An 18,982-nucleotide genomic window follows, 5' to 3' on the forward strand; every position below is an offset into this window, starting at 1 on the left:
AATTTTGAATACTGAAGGTCAAATCAGACATAATTTTAAATGTATTTATACTTGTGTGCTCTGGCTTTTTCTTCAACTGCAAGATCTTTGTTTTGCACCCATCAGATGCACATTGTTTCAGTCCACTGGGGTAACTCAATGAAGTTCACGAATGAAATAAACTACTAAATCTGACACTTACTATTAAGGCTTTGTACAAAGCCACAGCACGTACCTGGAGAAAATGTCAATCAGTTTGGAGTGTCCATTCTGTAAAGCCAAATCCAATGGTGTAAACCCATCTTGGTTAGGAAGAATGAATGCAATTGTCCCACCTGGCTGAGATAACAGGAACTGGGAAAATTTAACCAAACCCAATCTCATTGAGAGATGGAGAAGTGTTTCCTTATGTTTAGGTCCTAAAATAAAACAAAGATGTGTATGTATTGAAAATCAACTACGTAGTTTTTACAGATAGTAATAAAAATAAGAGTTCAATGCAATAACAAATATTCCACATAAACCTAGTAGTAGTCGTCACTAAGAAATTTAGGACTTTTCAGTCCTAAAATGAAACCCCTATGGTGGCTAAAAACCAAAATAAAACCATCAACAATAAAATAATAAAACTAGATTAAGCAAACAGTGACAGAAAATGACAAAGTCTAGAAGAGACCACAATTAGACAGTGCCACACAAACACAAATCTCATTGAAGTAACAAGCTAGGGAGTTCAAAGCCTGGGAGTTCAACACCATCTCAGAGAAGGCCTCTCCCATCTACCTGTCCATCGTGCCTCAGGTGGAGGTGAAATATGGAGAAGGAGGAGGAGGACCTCCCCAGAAGTTTAAAACATGTGAGTAGGTTCCTATGGGAGAAGGTGGTCCTTGAAAAATATGGTCTCAATGATTTAGTACTTTAAACAAAAGCAAAACTTTGAAGGTTTTGCTACAAAAGTCTATATCTTTTTAATCTCTAAATCCTACTGCATTCTATTATGTTGGGAGGGGAGTAATGGCAGGAGAGAGGGCACGCAGGAGAGAGGGCACGCCCTCAACTCCTGTCTGTGGCTTCCAGTGGCATCTGTTGGGCCACTGTGCGAAACAGGATGCTGGACTAGATGGGCCTTGGGCCTGATCCAGCAGGGCTGTTCTTATGTTCTTATGAGGTGGGGGGGGGGGAACCATCTTTGGTTTAATTCTCCATTCTCAGGCTAGACAAGAGTCCATTTCAATTTGCAATACTGGCAAATTACAACAGTTGCAGCAGTGTTCATGACTAATAGCCTCAAAGTTTGATGCAGGATTTCACAAAGTGGTACAGACACCTCCCAATTCTATGTATCTATGTATATTGCTAATTAAATATAGCAACTCCTTATTGTTTGCTTCTCTTGGTGACTTTCAAACCTGTCAAGGGCCTGTGCATTTCCTGCTCTTTTCCTTTTCCTTTTTCCTTTTTCATTGGCTTTGCTTATCCTTTGCTTATTGATGCATTATATACAATACTGTGCTTGAGGAGACTCACTATGATGTTTTAGCAGCTCTGTCACATATGGAGTGTTGTGTCAAATACTCAACTGCTCTGATGCTCCTCACTCTCCACTCATCACCTCCCATGTGCTCAACATGTCTGAGGGCCAGTTTACATATCACGTACCGTTTCCCCTTCTGTACATCAAACTATTGTAAGGAGTTCTTTTGTCTTAGTAATATTAGCTGCAAAAGGGTGGGACAGAACAAAACTGCAGAGTCAGCCCAGCTGAAGCAGCTTTGTTTCTCTCTCCTTCACTCTCCCAAGGTGTATTTATCTTTCTATTCTCTGAGTCAAACCAGGTGTAATGGTAAATACATTGTCTGCAAACGCAGCTGGTTTTCTTCATTAAAATAACAACCACAGTTGGGCCCCATCAGGAGCAGAACTTTAAGATACAAGGAGTGGACCTTTTCCCCCTTGTGCTGCAATCCTAAGAAAAATGCACCTTCTGGGTTGCTATAAGCCCCAGGAGAGAAGCTTCCATTGGCACCAATGTAATCTTTCCTTCCAGGCCCTAGAGCTGCTTCAGCTGGATCATTTCCAACAGGACCATGGCATTAAAGGAAAGGGTTAATTGACACTTCCCTAGTCCCTACATGCCACAGTTAGAATCCTGATCAGGCTCCCCTCCACCTACTATTTTAATTCTTAAAAATGCAAGCACAAATACAAATTTAGAATCATGGCTGCTTTGGCCTTCCATTTTAACATGCTAAGCAGAAGGGTATTTTTATGTGCAAGAATTTTAATGATGCTGTGAGCCATCATAGCAGCAGAAGCTACACAAATTCCTCTTTTGCACATAATGGCTTTGCCTTGTCTTTGTTTTCTGCCCTGCCTCTCTGTTCTGTCCTTTTAAACGTGTACACAGAAAGGTCAAAGGCAGATGAAAAGCAAAACAGAACAGTAAGCAGACTGGAAGAGAACATTATATGGTCTCTTCCAGTCTGCTATCAGCATTAGTCCCACTCTTACTTTTACTTATTTTTTTTAATGGAAACAATTGTTTTAAACAAAAACCTAGCCTTGCTAATCACTTGCAAGTAATTTGTACCTAATGGCTGATATGTTACACAAAGCAATACCAGTGTTTCCAAACCGCCAGAGCTGCTGCGTACACAAAAGTCTGTCCTGGCAGTGTTGCGCAAGAGGATTCTGGGGCATATTTTCAGCTGCACACACACAGTTCAAAGCCTGGCACTAGCCAGGGTTACCAGGCTTCAATACTTAAGATAGCATGCAGGCACTTGCACACCACTACTGCTTCCACTGGAAACATCCATGCTGTCTTAAGCAGTTGTAAAACTGTGCTATTGTGCAGCAGCACCTGGGCTCACTTTCAAGTGCAGAGCAACCTGGTGGGCTGGAAACACCGGCATTGCGTTGTGCAATTTGTCGGCCAATATTTTTATCTGACTGTCATGACTACGTCGTATAGTGCAAGGGTTGCCAACCCAATGCAGTCCAGCTGTTGTTAAACTACAGCAGCTGGGGATGATGGAAATGGTAGTCCAACAACAGTTGGAGAGCTTCAGGTTGGCCACCCAAGATGTAGCAGTTAGACTGCTAGGCTGGGGCAGGGGAAAGAATGGGTTCAAATCCCTCCTCCGTTACAAATTTCACTGGGTGAAACTTTGGGGAAGTCACCAACGTCATGGGATTATCATGAGGCTAAAATGCTACTCTGAAGTAAAGAAAAAATAACCTGATCTATTAAATGGAGGTCCTCCCCATGAAAGAAACCTTTGGGGAGCTGGTCTTGTAGTAGTAAGCATGAATTGTCCCCTTTGCTAAACTGGGCCCATCCTGGTTTGCATTTGTATGGGAGACATGTGTGAACACTGTAAGATATTACCCTCAGGGGATGAGGCTCTCTGGGAAGAGAATCTACATGTAGATGGTTGCAAGTTTCCTCCAGACAGGGCAGAGAGAGACTCCTACGTGCAACCTTGGAGAAGCTGTAGCCAGTCTGTGTAGACAATAATGAGCTAGATGGACCAATGGTCTGACAGGCAGCTTCCTATGTTCCAATGTTCCTAAACCTTCCTATGCTAGCTAGAGTCCACAGCTAACTCAAGGGTTGCCACATGGACATTATTTTTTTTTTACCAGCCAGGCCACTTTTCTTAGAGCCAGACTTTTAAAAACTAAAAGGGTAGACAAAAGTGGCAAGCCTAACTAGCACTCATGAAACTCAAGTTCTAGCCAAGAATCAAACAACTGTTTCAGCAGGAGAAAATCAAAGACCAGGCATAACAGTTCACAGAAATGGCTGAAATAGGCTAGAAAAATAACTGTAGATTATCTCGGTAAGTTCTTATGTATTTGCAGTGAAAAATATGATAAAGGGTGCTTTAAATGCTACTTCTCCCAGGACAGAGACTAAGCTGTACAAGCAATGGTATGTGGACTGCTTCAGATAATATGTTATCAGCTCACAAGAAAGGGGATGTGCCAAGAGCAGACCCATCATGATGTCCTCCATGGACATTGCAACATCCACAGAAGATGTCACAATGAGTGTGCTTTTGGCACATCCCCTTTCTAAACACTTGGCCAGTAAAGCAGCAGTTGAATTGGCCCTGCATTTTATCTGAATAGCAACATAAGTATTTCTACCGCATTTGTGGATCAGAAAGTTACCACATGTATCAGCTCTCCAATCCACATATGAGTATGTGGATACCCAAAGCTAAGAAGACATTCTTGCCACCATCTTAGAGTTCTGTGCTCACTCGACTGCCACCTGAAGTGACATCCAGATGTCATGGGCCATAACCTTCACGCCGACACCAGCATCAGGGTGGGGTCAGTCTACCTTCTTCCCCCTGATGCCAGTGTACCTTTAAACAGCCCTTCCTTCATCTCTCCCAGCTTGCAGTCACTTTGTTAGCTGGATAGCTTCTTTTCTCTCTTCCAATAGAGAAAGCAGGCCATAGGGGTGTGCAGAACTGGTTTGAATTGCCCAGTTCGGATCAAACCGGTTCAGTCCAGTTCGACCAGTTTGGTATGCTTGTAAAAAGGGTATCTGGTAAGGGTTCCACTTTGTGAGCAAAGTGAGAGGGACTTAAACAGGGTTGAAAAGGATGGGCAGGAGGTCACTTTATGCACTGCAGAAGTGGCTTGTAGGGGCTGTGGGCCGCTGGCGGCTCCCCTAGGCCCCACCGGCACACCACCCACCCACCCCAGTGCAGGCCGACAGGGTCCCAGTTCCCCTTTACAAGCATGCCAAACCAGGTCAAACCAGTTTGACTGCATGAACTGAACCAGCTCGCAGACCAGCGGTTCAGTTCAAATTCAAACCGAACTGCCTAGAGTGGTTCCGTGCACACCCCTAGTAAACCATCCAGCTAGCCAACTGCCCACAAGCCAAGAGAGGCTGAGGAAGGACACAGTAGCACCAGGGGGAAGGAGGTGGACTACCCCTCCCCTGATGCCAGCATCTCCTTTGCACCTCCTTTCCTCAGCCTCCCCCAGCTTGAAGTGATGGGCAATGCAGAGTGGGGGTAAAAGTGGTAAGGGGGCAGCAAAGAGTTGGAAAATGGCAGCAGCAACAGGCAGGTGACGCCCACTATGGGTGGGGTGAGATGTTCACACCCAACGCCCCCCGGCACAGGCACCACCTGAGGCCACCACCTCACATTGCCTCATGGACAAGCCGCTCATTGGTATACTAAACGGCACATTACTTGACTTTGTAAGAAGTTAAAGGAATCCAGGATAGAGAAATGATGTTGAGAATTATCTGTCAAAGCCAAAAACAAAAAACAAAAAAGACAAGCAGTACATCATAAACAAACAAGCAATTATACCCATTCTTCATTCTTTGTACTTCCCAATCTCCCACTCAGTTCAGTGGGAGTTTGGGGCCACAATAAATCTAGGATGAGATTTTTAAACTGGGGTCCATTGTAGTTATGGTGCATTTTGTTCAGAATGCTTCCCTTTTCCTCTTTGTAAGACTTCATTCTATTCATTGTTTGTTCTTCATATAAAACAATGGGGTTACTTATTTATTATAGCAAAAAATTCCATCTCAACATTAGCTGGCAACTCAGTGCTGTTTTCCCTAGTGTGTCCCCTCCACCCGCCTTCTGCCCAATTATCTTGGTTGTCTTTGTTCTACCAATAAATAATCTGGCATTGTAGCTTCTCTAAAGAGCTCTTCCTGGGATTCTGAGCCAGAAGAGATTACACCTCAATCCCTTCTTGTCCCTTACTATTCAGCATGTATGGCACTGTACTGTTTTCAGTCCAGTGTTAAAATGAGAGATGTCCAACGTGTGGTGTACTACTGTAGCAGACCATGTACTTCTTTCCATTTTGCACTCTCTATCCGTGTCCTTTTAGCCTTCATTTGCAAGCATGGCCTAAGGCCCAGGAAGCTGAATGGAAAGCACAGAGCCTTACACAATAGACTTGTGTGAGGGCAATGACATTCCATTAGGGCAAGGTGCCGAGTTTCACCCCAAGCTCTCACACTGAAGCCGGGAACATACCACAAGCGAATGGAATCAATCTTTTGTTTTCACTATACAGAACAAGATGGAAACAATCAATTACAAATGTTAAAGCCAGCGTGTTATAGTGGTTAGAGCGTTGGACTAGGACCAGGAAGACCTGAGCTCCAATCCCCATTCGTCCATGAAACTCACTGGGTGACTCTGGGCCAGTCACTTATCTCTCAGCCTAATCTACCTCACAGGGTTGTTGTGACGATGAACATAACAATGTACATCACTCTGAGCTCGTTGGAGGAAGAGTGAAACATAAATGTAAAAATAAAATAAAACAGTCCATTATCTCATGTGAACCTATCCAAACCCTATGATCAGCATTACTGGCACGGCTCCCTGGTCTACTCTGAACACAAATTTGATTGGTGGATATGAGGAACAGGGCCTTCTCTGTAGTGGCACTGCAGTTTTAAATTTTCCCCTCTAGGAATTCACAAAATGCCACCCTCTAAAGCATTTTAGACATGCTTTTAAAATCTCTCTTTTTTTGTATGGCTTTTAATTAATCAGTTTTAATTAACTTTTTAGGTCCATCTACTGCTTGGTTTACTGCTGTTATTATGATTGTTACTGTGACTGATGTTATGTTTTCTGTTTTTATCACCATTATCCTTCTTGTGAGGATGCTGTCCAAAAAAGGCAGAGCACAAACAACTCAAACAAACTAACTAACAAACACAGTATGAATTTAGGCACAGCAGACCGCATGAGAAATGGCTAGTGTGAACTTGCATACACTACTATACTATGATACTTTTACCCATGCCCATTCAGATATTTTTCATGCTAGGTCAGACATTTGTGCCAGCAGCGGTGGCCGTTTCATGAGGCAGGGTAAGGCAGTCGCCATAGGTGGCAGATTACTGGGGCACCAGCAGCACTACAAGATGCCCCCTGAGGCTGCTATCAGAGCAGCTCTTTGGGACCAATCTGACCATTGCAAGATTTGCAAGGAGAGCCTCTGTGCTTCTTGCAAGAAATCTTGCAAGAAGCATAAAGAGGAGGCTGCTTGCAACTTATCTTCCTCCCTACCCGCCCCCTGCACCACTTTCAAAGGCTGGTTTTGAAAGAAAGCTAGGCCCCTCCAGGGTTTATTTATTTTATTGATTTAACCAAAGTCTCGGGGCGGTTCACAATCATAAAACAATACAAAAGCACAAAACATTAAAATCAATTAGAACTCCAAAAAGCTGCCTAAAAACAAAAACAATTTACAATATTTAAAATTACAAAAGGCCTGGTTAAAAAGATGAGTCTTCAAAGATCTTTTAAAAGCCGCTAGAGATGGGGAAAGTCTTATGTCAGCGGGAAGCACATTCCAAAGTCTCGGAGCAACAACTGAGAAGGCCCGTCCCTGAGTGGCCACCAAACGACTTGAAGGTAGCCACAGACGGGCCTCCCATGACGAACACAGTGGACGATGGGGATCATGCAGAACAAGTCACTCTCTTAAATACCGTGAGCCTAAGCTGTTTAGGGCTTTATAGGTTAGAACCAGCACTTTGTATTTTGCCCAGAAACCTATTGACAGTCAGTATAACTCCTGTAATATAGGAGTAATATGGTCTCTTCGAGATGACCCAGAGACCAACCTAGCTGTACGTAGTTTCCAGACTACATACAAAGGCAGCCCCACATAGAGCGCATTGCAGTAATCAAGTCTGGAGGTTACCAGCAAATGTACTACTGTTCTGAGGCCATGAATCTCAAGAAACGGTGCAGCTGGCATATCAACCGAAGCCGATAAAAAGCACTTCTGGCCACTGCCTCAACCTGAGAAACCAGGGAGAGGCATGAATCCAGAAGCACTCCCAAACTGCGTACCTGTTCCTTCTGAGGAAGTGTGACCCTATGTAGAACAGGCAGGTCAATATCGTTTCCCGAGTAACAACCATGAACAACAAGTACTTCCGTCTTGTCTGGATTCAGTCTCAGTTTTTTATCCCTCATCCAGCCCATTAGCACCTCCAGGCAGGCATTCAGGGAGGATATGCCTTCTCCTGATGAAGCTGACATGGAGAAATAGATGTGGGTGTCATCAGCGTACTGATAGCACCCAGCACCAAATCCCTGGATGATATCTCCCACCAGTTTCATGTAGATGTTAAAAAGCATTGGAGATAATATGGAGCCCTGAGGGACCCCATATAAAAGCTCAAGTTTTGAAGAGCAACAGTCTCCAAGCGACACCATCTGGAATCTGCCTGAGAGATAGGAGCGGAACCTCCGCAAAGCAGTGCCTACTACGCCCAACTCCCTCAGACGTTCCAGAAGGATACTATGGTCGATAGTATAGAAAGCCGTCAAGACATCCAAAAGGACCAACAGAGTCACACTTCCTCCGTCAAGATCATCCATCAGGCCGACCAAGGCAGTCTCCACCCTGTAGCCCACCCAAAAACCAGTTTGAAATGGGTCTAGATAATCAGTTTCTTCCAAGATCGCCAGGAGCTGGGAGGCCACCACCTTCTCAATCACCTTACCCAACCATGGGAGGTTGGAGACAGACCTGTAGTTATTAAACTCTGAGGGATCCAAGATAGGCTTCTTAAGAACAGGTCTAATAATTGCCTCCTTTAAACAAGGGGGCATCCTGCCCTCCCTCAGAGAGGCATTAATAATTGCCACCAGGCCCTCCACAACAACCTCCCTGCCAGATAGTGTAAGCCACGCAGCTTGTCCACATCCTCAGGAGTCACAAATTGGAACTGAACCAGTTTAACCACACAAGAGGAGTTTCTGGATATCTCTGCATCTGATACTACGCTAACTGTGGAGTCGAAGTATAAATCGGCCCAAATACGAGAGATTTTGTCCACAAAAAAGTTCATTAAAAGCGTCACAGAGGGCAACTGATGGATCCAAATTTTGATTCAAGGGAGATGGGGGTCCTACTAGCCCCCTCACAACCCTAAAAAGCTCCTCTGGATGTGAGTTTGTGGAAGCAATACGGGCAGAAAAGAAACGCTTCTTTGCTGCACGTATTGCCAGAGCATAGATCTTTAAGTGCACTCTATGTCATACTCTGTCGGATTCAAGTCAAGTCTTCCTCCACTTGCATTCCAGTCATCTTCCTTGCCACTTCAGCTCCCGCAGATCTTCCGTATACCAAGGAGCCATTTTTGAAGCAGGTCGGAAAGGACGCTTAGGAGCGATCCCATCTACTGCCCTGATAAGCTGACTATTCCAATTTTCCACCAGGGCATCAACCGGATCGTTGGCTGAGCCAACATTAAATCCAACCAAGGATATCTGGGAATCCTACTGGATTCAATAACCTACTTGGATGGGCCATTGTAATAGGCCCCTCACTCCTGCAGAGGTGGGACGTAACTGTAAGTCCAACTTTAACCAGATGGTGATGCGTCCATGACAATGGGGAAATCATAGGAGTCCTCACCCACAGAACACCACCCTGATCAGAGTGAAAGACCAGATCAAGCATGTGACCAGCAGTATGTGTCGGCCCGGAGACCACTTGGGACAGGCCCATAGTTGTCATGGCCGGCATGAACTCCTGAGCTGCACCAGACAACCCAGTCCCGAAGTGGACGTTGAAGTCCCCCAGCACCACAAGCCTGGGCCACTCCAACACCAAATCTGAGACCAGGTCTGCAAGCTCAGTTAGGTACTCTGTTGGGCAGCGGGGTGATCAGTACACCAGCAGAAGTCCCAATCTATCTCTGGTCCCCAAGCGTAAGAACACACACTCGATATGATCAGATGTTCCGACAGGGATTCTGGTAAGGGAGATATTATCCTTAAAGACCACAGCCACTCCACATCTCCACCCACATTCCCTCACCTGCTCCTCAACGGAGTATCCTGGAGGGAGAAGCTGGGCCCAAACTGGGCCAACAGCCTCCCCCAACCAAGTCTCTGTAATACACAACAGGGTTGTGGCGTAAGAAAGCACTTGAGATGCTTGGTCTCGGGTGCTGCGATATCTTGCGCCACCCCTGATTTGTGCATATATCTGTACATGAGCTTTGCAGGATTAGAGTGATTTACACTTCAAATATTAAAGCAAACTCAAATAAGGTACAAGGTAGCATAGTAGTTTAATGTTTAACTTTCATTGCAGATCTATTCTGAGCTTCCAGGGAGAAAAATATAGTAATCCACTTTATTTATTTATTGTTCAATTTTTATAAGACCTTTCATAAGGCATCCCAAAGCGGTTTACAAAAGTTAAAATGCAATAAAATGCCATAAAAATCACATTGAAAATCTTAAAATCAGTTAAACAGCAAACCACAGAAGCAGGAGATCCGAGAACTGTCAGCCCCTAAAGGGTGAAAGCCCGAACAATTAAAAAGGTCTTCAGTTGCTGCTGTTGTTTTAAGCCGCCACAGGTGTCAGAGAGTGGACATTCACTGGTAGAGCATTCCAGAGCCTGGGGGCAACAACAGAGAAGGCCCGGTCTTGTGTACACGACAATTTAGCCTCTCTCAACATCATCACACAGAGCAAAGGCCCCTCCGACGACCTTGTTGGGCAGGCAGAAACCCTTGGGAGCAGGCAATCCTTCAGGTATCCAGGGCCCAAACCCTTAAGGGCTTTAAAGGTAATTACCAGCACCTTGAATTGGATCTAGAAACAAACTGGCAGCCAGTGCAGCTCTTTCAAAATGGGTTTAATATGCACCAAATGAGCAGTTCCAGGGAGTACCCTGGCAGCTGCATTCTGCACCACTGAAGTTTCAGAGTATTCTTCAAGGGCAGACCCACATAAAGCACATTGCAGTATTCCAGCCACAATATGACTAAGGCATGGGTCACCATGGCCAGACCTGCCTTCTTGAGAAAGAGACGCAAAACTGTTGATACCTTTCTTTCTCTCATGGTTGTTATACAGCTGAAAGATCAAAAGCTATTCTGTAAAAAAAAAGTCTTGCAAAATGACCATGCGACCAATGCCATAAGCATGTGCTAAGGTTAATACAAGCACTGAAGTTGCAAACACAATACATAGGAAACGAAAGAACAATTTTTACTCTGATCCACACCGACTGCTCAACAACACTCTCTGTTTGGCACACAGCCACTGTCCTTCCAAGTACATTATGCCAACTTAAAGCAAGCCAGATAAGAACTGCTGTCAAATAAGGTGAAGTCCTGCATACAGAGCTTTTCCTGTGTAGCTAATGAATATAATATAAATCACTGAGCTAGCCTGATATTCCAGCTGGCCAGAACCACTCTCAGCTTTTAAACCAGCAGAACAAATAAGGTTGCACATCTTAAAGCACCCCCTTGAAGTTAACACAACACAGATTTCCTGGGATCATTTTCTACTGTCACAGCAGCCAGGGGAGGGGAGGGGAAAGAGCAGGGGTAATTGGTAGGGATGTGCACAGAACCACGGCGGGGAGGCCCAAAGGCGGGGGGGGGGCGCTTTAAGAGCGGGGGAGGGTGCACTTACCCCTCCCACCACACCAGGAGTTCCAGGAGCTCTGTGCCGGTGTGTGCAGGCACGTTGGGCACTTCCAGACATATCTGGGCAACAGGGTGGCACGGAGGTACACTGCCACCCTGATCAGCCCTATCTTTTGCTGTTGCTCCCCTGCAACTAGTATTGAGAGGCATCATGCCTCTGAGGCTGGAGGTGGCCTATAGCCACTAGACTAATAGCTATCGATAGACCTGACTTTCGTGAATTTGTCTAAGCCTCTTTTAAATCCATCCAAGCTACTGCTCTCCAGGATGCCCTGTGCACTCACACGGGGCATCCTGGAACTTCCGAGGGTCACGTGGCCCCCAATCCCCATAGCGCCCTCCAGCTCTGTGACAGAGCCGGCAGTCGTGTGGGCGGCTGATCCGGCTGCCCAGGGCTGCAGGCTTGCTCGTCTGTGGGGAGAGTGCTCTCTCCGCCTACCCCCATCTGCTGAGTCTCACTGATTGTGAGACTCACCTCCATGTATAATTTTATACACCTCAATCAAGTCTCCCCTTAGTCGCCTCTTTTCCAAACTAAAGAGCCCCAGAGGCTGTAGCCTTACCTCATAAGGTGCTCCAAGATAATATGTCTTTTTATTCCTTACTATATACATTTTTTGAAAAAATCAGTGAGGCTACAGGAAAAATTAATATGTGTTTAAAAAAAAAAAAACCAATAAGGGAGGATTAAACCAAACAGTGGCTGACATCCAGACTAATAAAGCACTGGTGCTTCTAAAGCAACTCACTCAGCAACACCACTCGTGCAATGAGGGGAGGGGGACAAATTTTGACAATCTTCCTTTCCCCCAGAAGCACTCTATGCCACCCAAAATATATCCAGAGGGCAGTGCAGTCCTCAGAAATGTATTTTCAGGTGCCTCAGAGTGCTTCCAGGGAAGGCAGGTTGTCAAAATTGCCCCACCCCATCACTTCGCTTGGAGGGAGACCTGGGGCAATATTAGTCTGGAACTCTTCAGAAGTACTGGTGCTGCTACATCAATAATTCTCCTGTAGATGGGGGTCTCATTAGTCTAGATCATGCCTGCAAGTGTTTGTTCTAATTCAGGGTTTGATTTAAACCCATTTTTCATAAAGCTGTTTCTTGTGAAAATAAACTGGCCAGCTTTTACTGCAGAGGGCTGGAGAGTCTATGAGTAGTAGATAGCCAGGTGAGGATTTTGTAGTTAGATCTAGTTTTGCATAATTTCTCTAGGCTGTGTCCAAAATACACAGTTCAAGTGATATCAGAGCTAAAACCAGTCTGTTGAACCCATTACACTAATCTCTCTGTGCTTTCTTGCACCTGAATCCTCTCCCTGCCCAACACAATTAAAAACAAAACAAATATTTCTCTGACAGAAATGACTAAGATCTCCCTGGATGATGCAGCTCATTCGTTTCCAGGAAGGAAGCTGAAAACTCTAGACGTGTCTTGGAGAGAAGACAAGACATACAAGGCCAACAGCTTCCACTTGTTCAAGAGCTGGTCTTTCTTATAGCTGTTAATGTGCTACAGGCTTTTACATCCAACAACACATTTTTAATTTTAATACTAGTTAACCCTTAATCCTGCAGACAGTTACCTAACTTGAGAAACTGTACCAGTGGCATAGTGAGGTTGGCAGTGACCCATGTCCAACAAAATTTTGGCAGGCCACTGCCCCCCACCAGTTACCCACTGCTGGCATCTGTGACCCTGCTAACCTTTGCCAACCACAGCACAGTATGATGTCATTATACCCCACCACGGCCACCAAAAGCCAACCACAGGACAGTGGTGGTTAGCAGTGCCATGGAAGCCAGCAGCCAGCAGCCAGCAGCCAGCAGCCAGCGGGAGGGTGGGTGGGCAGACAGGGGGGTCATGGCAGAGGCAGCAAATGGTGGGCCGCATGGGCAGGCAGTGGTGCTAAATGGCGGGCTCTGAGACGATTCACCCCAGGGCCTCCCTTCCCTCAGCTGCCCATGTACATTTCCAGGGCTCAGGAAATGCATTTGTCTACTCATCAGTGATGAGCGCAAAATGAAGGCAGATGAGTGTAAATGCAGCCCTCACCCCTCCACTCCACACTTCGCAGCTTCAATCCTCATGCTACCCCTGGAAGGCGGGGGGAGCCCCGGCATTCATGGAGGCAGCCCCCCTCCTGCTCTGCTTTCTTCCGTAGCTTGGTTACAAACTGCAATGGAGGAAACGAAATGCAGGCCACGAGGGAGAGTAGCAGAGGAAAAGGAGGGGCTGCCTCCACAAATGCCAAGGGGGGAGCCCAAGCACCAAGGCAAGCGCCTCCAAACTGCCTTCCTCCATTGCATCAAGCTGCCATGAAGAAAAGCAGGTCAGAGGCGCTTGCCACTATGAATGGGCTCTCCCTGTAGGCGAAGCCCAGTCGCAGAGGCAGCCCCCTTCTCCTCTGCTTTTCTCCATTGAGGCTTGGACCCAGACCACAGGGGCGGAGGGAAGCAGAGGGGGAGAGAGGCTGCCTCCATGACTGGGTTCTGCCTACAAAGAGAGCCCAATTACCAAGGAAAGGGCATCTGCACTCCTTTCCTCTATGGTGGCTAGACACTACGGAGGGCATTTGCCTTGGCAACTGGGCTCTCCCCATAGGCAGAGCCCTGTCGTGGAGGCATAGCCTCTCTCTCTCCCTCTGCTTTCTTCCATGGCTGCATGCCTACTTTTTTTTAAAAAAGCTCCCCTCACCAACCAATAATATCATCACCACTGATTGGAGGATTGTAACATGATTGCTTCAAAGTAGGGTGTGTGTGTCTTGTTTACAACAGACTCATTGAAAGAATAAATTACAGTGCAACCGTTTGCATGTCTACTCAGAAGTAAGTCCCATTAAATTAAATGGGGATTACTCCCCGGTAAACAGGTATGACTATGTTTATGCAGTAGAGCAAGCTAGTGTAGCTTCTTCCCAACAGCACACATGTGCCAATATAACTGGAGGAACCATCAGACCAGTAAGAATTTTGTCCAGCTGGTGAGCTGAGCCAACTTTTCTTGACTTCCATGCATAGAATGCAGCTGTTCACTGGTAGATCCACCCCTGAACTGTACAAAATAAGCCTGTGCCTGAGAGCCGATTCACACAACCATCAGATTGCAGTTGGATGCCTTTCTTTCAAATGAGTCACCTGAACTGTCTGACATAAGCACAAGCCATCATTTTCCACACTAGTACTCAGCAGGTATTTTGAAAGGTCTGTGATGATATACAAAATGGCACTGGTACACTTAGAAAATTATTCAGGACACATTCGCTATGAGCAAGAGTGGGGGTGGGGGTGGAGCAGTGTGGACCTTTATGAAATTGACTCTTTACCACATGGAAGTCTTTAATTAATGCCAGCTAGTCAGAGCTTGCATGCTCTCTCTCTCTCTCACTGGAGTGTCAACTTCTTCGAACCAGCTCATTCTTCATTACAGTTCTTAAGTACCTGGAAGTCATGCTGACTAGACTACCATAGTATTTATGCCAAAACATCTTTGGGGCTATCATAATTAAGGCTAAAGAAAACATGTCAACAGCCTTCTCTCACTGCATCTATTAATTTAGTACTAATCTGGAATGAGCAACTAAACCAAAACAGATACGAAGCACTGGTTCTTACCAGGATACTCCCTGGACCAGCATAATATGTAACACACACCCCCGCCGCTCCCCCCACCCCAAAAAACCATACATTGATATGGCAGCCATGTATGTGGCTGTGAAGGAATGAGGCCTGAACCTCCCCTTTTTGTGCTACAGATTTCTATACTGAATATGTACTTGGTTGCCCCCTATGTTCTATGTTAAAAAGCTGCACAGGGGTCAAAGGTTCACAGCGCCTGTTCTACAGCTGGTTTGGGAGGGAAAGAGATTTACTTTGGAGGGAAGAGAGGGTTTGATTTGATTGGGTATGTTTTAAAATAATGGAGGGAACTTAAGTCTTCCTGATGGGTTTTTTAGAAAAATTTGGAGGGTGGGTGGGGGGAGAGAATAAAAGGAGGCTTCCCTGCAGCCGAGAGTTAGTTCGAGTTGGAGTTGGAGAGCCAAGAAAGAAGAGCTGCTGAAATTAAAAACCGAGAAATAGCTGGAAGAGTTAAGCTGAAAACTCTTTTGATATCTGAATCACCCTCAAAGCAACTGAAGGAACAATCTGGAATGGAACCTTCAGTACTGGAAAGGAAGAGCCAAACCTGAAGCTGAGCAAGGGAAATAACCAGGCTTGCTGGAGAAGCTGATTAGAGGCAATTATAGCAAAACTCCTGGAGGGCTTCTACCCAGAATCTCCTTCGGGAGAGAGTGTGTGCATTCACACACCAGCCAAACTTACCCCTAAGTTCCTTCAAGATCCTTGGACCCACTCCACACACAAGTCAGGCTTTGTCTTTTGAATTCTAGCTTATCTTGAGGTATTTCCAGGTTTTTAAAAGGCTGGTTTTAAGCTACTTTTCTAAAAACACCGGAGCAAATAGGGAGAGGCACTGACGTAGAATCATTAGCATGATGAGAGATATTCTCTTTACAAATGCAGATGTAGCTCTTTAGTAATCTCTCCCCCACCCCATTGGCTAGAAGGAAAACGCTATGTGAACTTGCATCAAAAGCAAACCCAAGAGCAGAGGGGAGAGGGCGGCTGCTTCTCTCAATGCTGTGAGTGCAATTCAAAGTGGCTTCACTCAACATTTACCCAGCAGCATGAAGCCATGTGTAAATAACTCCCTGGTAAAGACTCTAGGTTAAGACACAGTATTAGGTGCAGGCTTGATTGCATTTTTCTCCTATTTTATTTGTTCTTTGATGCTCATATGGCTGCTCTTTGCACTATATTTTCCAAAATAACTACTGTTCTACATTTAATTGTTTTAGGGTGAAAACATTTTTTGAATTTAACAATCTGTAGTCTATTTCCCTTACCCCCATGCTTAGAATCCTTTCCACACATCCTAACTTTGAATGAAGCAGAAGGCTGTTTTAGTAGACTCAGCCAGAGAAAATATAAAAGTCTACTTGTGGCCGTGGTGAAGCTTAAAATAATGGGACTGGTTGAGACCAGGCCATGACAGTGGTCTTCTAGACCAGAGTTTCTCAACTGCTGGTCCATGGACCAGTGCCAGTCCACAGATGCCTCTGTGAGGCATCACTGTTAAAAATCACCCCTTAAAAAAAAACCAATTTTGGGCTGGTAGGGGAGCTCTCCGGAGCTCATTTCCAGATAGCCCTCACTGCTGGATAAAGTTCATTTCAAGGAAGCAAAATGAATGTTATCCAGTAGTGAAGGCTTCCTGGCCTAGAAATGGACTCTGGAGAGCTCGCCCGGGCTCTATGGATCCTGGGCCCTGCCCCCTTTGCACATGACATCACACACAGAGGGCTGGGGCCCAGGATCCACAAAGCCCAGGTGAGCTCTGTGGAGCTCATTTCTAGGAGGTGACCTGTCCTCTCACCTTCATTTCCTATGCTTCTCTCGACGGTGAGACAAATGCTCCTCTGCAACTCGGGGCTCTTTAGAGGGAGAGCCCTTCAGTGTTGAAGGTGCCGGCATCGGGGATCTAGACTGCGTTGTTTGCATTGCAATTCCCGATGCCGATTTCAAACTAGCAATCACTGCCTTAGGAGATCTAGAAGCTCCTTTTGGTGTCAGTGCTTCTTCCAACAAAGCCACCCGCAAATGTGCAGCCCTATTTTTCAAAGTTTGTTTCAAGAACAAGCTGCAGACTGAGCATGCGATGGCATTATATACTTCCCCCAAACATAGGAGACAGTGGTCATGGCCATCCATAGAGGGGAACTTCCCCCTACATCATGTGCTCCTCTTAAAGGTGGTCTTTTCTCTAGGTATTGGGCTCATAAAGGACATTCCAAGAATCGTTAACCTCACCAGTCCATAGTCATACACTTCCAATCACACCGCTGAGGTACTGTCATCCGTTAAACAAAGAATAATCGTATCCAGTCTAAGTCAAACACAAGAATTAAACAAAGCTGTCCAAAAAGGCAATCCGATAACAATTCCAGTAAGAATCCAAGTCAAACCCAATAAATTTAGCAAGAAATACTTTCTGAGGAGCCAAGAACTAACAAAGAACCCAACACATTGCTGATCAGAAAGAAAATGAACTATGAGGCACCAAACCGCCAATATGAGCAGGTGTGAAGCATGAGCAGCTAACGAAATCTACCCAAATAGTTCTGCGCAGGCTAAGAACCCATTTTATGGATGTTACCAGATCACAACCCAGATCTAGGAGCAGCCCAAAGCATTGCAGCACTTGAGGCAAGGTGCCAAATGCTGCCTTGCTGACCCTCACAAGCTTTGAAAGTGGCAGCGAAGGCAGGAAGGAGGAAAGGTTGCCAGCAGCTTCCTCTTTTCTCCTTGTGCTTCTTGCAAGCTTTCCAAAGCATGTGAACAGAGGGGCTCCTTGCAAAGCTTGAAAAGGTCAGATTGGCCCCAAAGAAATGCTCCGATAGCAGTGGAGGGGGGCATTGTCCCACTCTGTTGGTGCCTCATCATCTGCCACCTGAAGCAACCACCTCACCTTGCCTCGTTAAACCCCATCTAGAACTGCCCTGCTTTGGCAGATAGCCTGCAGTTACATTGGACTCTAAAGCTAGCAGTATATTACAGATTCAAATTAGCAAATTTATTGTGCCTATTTACAAAAATAAATAAATAAACCTTCAAAACAAGCCTGCCCACCCACCCCCTCAAAATACAACACATACAAAGAATACCTGCTTTCCCCCAATCCATCTAGAAGTAAATTCTTGTATAGGGTTTGGGCTCTTCCACTGCCCAGCTGCTGCTTCCAGTGAAGAACAGGGTAATGCCTGCTTCCCAAATTACATATAATTGTGACTCATTACCCATACAGGTCCTTAACACACTCTTCTCCCTGGTAAGTACTAAAGCTAGGTCAGGTATATCACACCTACAAAACCCGAAGATATAGACAGTGGTCTATAATTCACAGAAACCTGCCATAAGAAATGATGATGATTCAATAATGAAAACAGGAAGTCTATTCAATTGCTGGTAGAAAATTAAGTAAGAGACAGTACTTCCTACTTACATTCTTAGTTAGAGTCTATAATTCATTTTAATATCCATTAAACTCCAGCAAAATCCAATTTTGTTGCATTTTGTAAATATCCAAAAAGCATACAAAGCATTATTCAACTTTTGAGGATGGAGGAAATTCCACATGTTCATATTTAATTTACAAGAAATTACAGTCACCCAAATATATGTAATATAGTACCAACTAATACTGGTCTAGTCCACACATTACCCTTTTCATGAGGCACTACATAAACAGAAGCTGCCATGGGTCTTTAGTGGCCACATGTTCGGAGAGCCACTTTTCTTAATCAGAAGCAACTCTGCAGACTCAACACAGGAACATAGGAAGCTGCCTTATACAGAGTCCGACCATTAGTCCATCTAGTTCAATTGTCTCCACTAGGCCTGCTCAACGTTGGCCCTCCTGCAGATGTTGGCCTACAACTCCCATAATCT

General features: G+C 45.3%; 1 protein-coding gene across 4 annotated transcripts in view; it reads right to left on the reverse strand.

Annotated features, from left to right (window-relative positions):
• Positions 1–18,982, reverse strand: part of ARHGEF28 (Rho guanine nucleotide exchange factor 28) — a 246,277-nt gene that overhangs the window by 153,442 nt on the left and 73,853 nt on the right. For all 4 annotated transcript variants that reach the window (XM_053291271.1, XM_053291270.1, XM_053291268.1 and 1 more), the window contains exon 5: positions 215–398. In XM_053291271.1, the coding sequence (XP_053147246.1) occupies positions 215–398 (184 nt within the window). The remainder of the gene's footprint in view (positions 1–214; positions 399–18,982) is intronic.

Source organism: Hemicordylus capensis, chromosome 2, assembly GCF_027244095.1.
Source record: "Hemicordylus capensis ecotype Gifberg chromosome 2, rHemCap1.1.pri, whole genome shotgun sequence".
Classification (NCBI taxonomy): Eukaryota; Metazoa; Chordata; class Lepidosauria; order Squamata; family Cordylidae; genus Hemicordylus; species Hemicordylus capensis.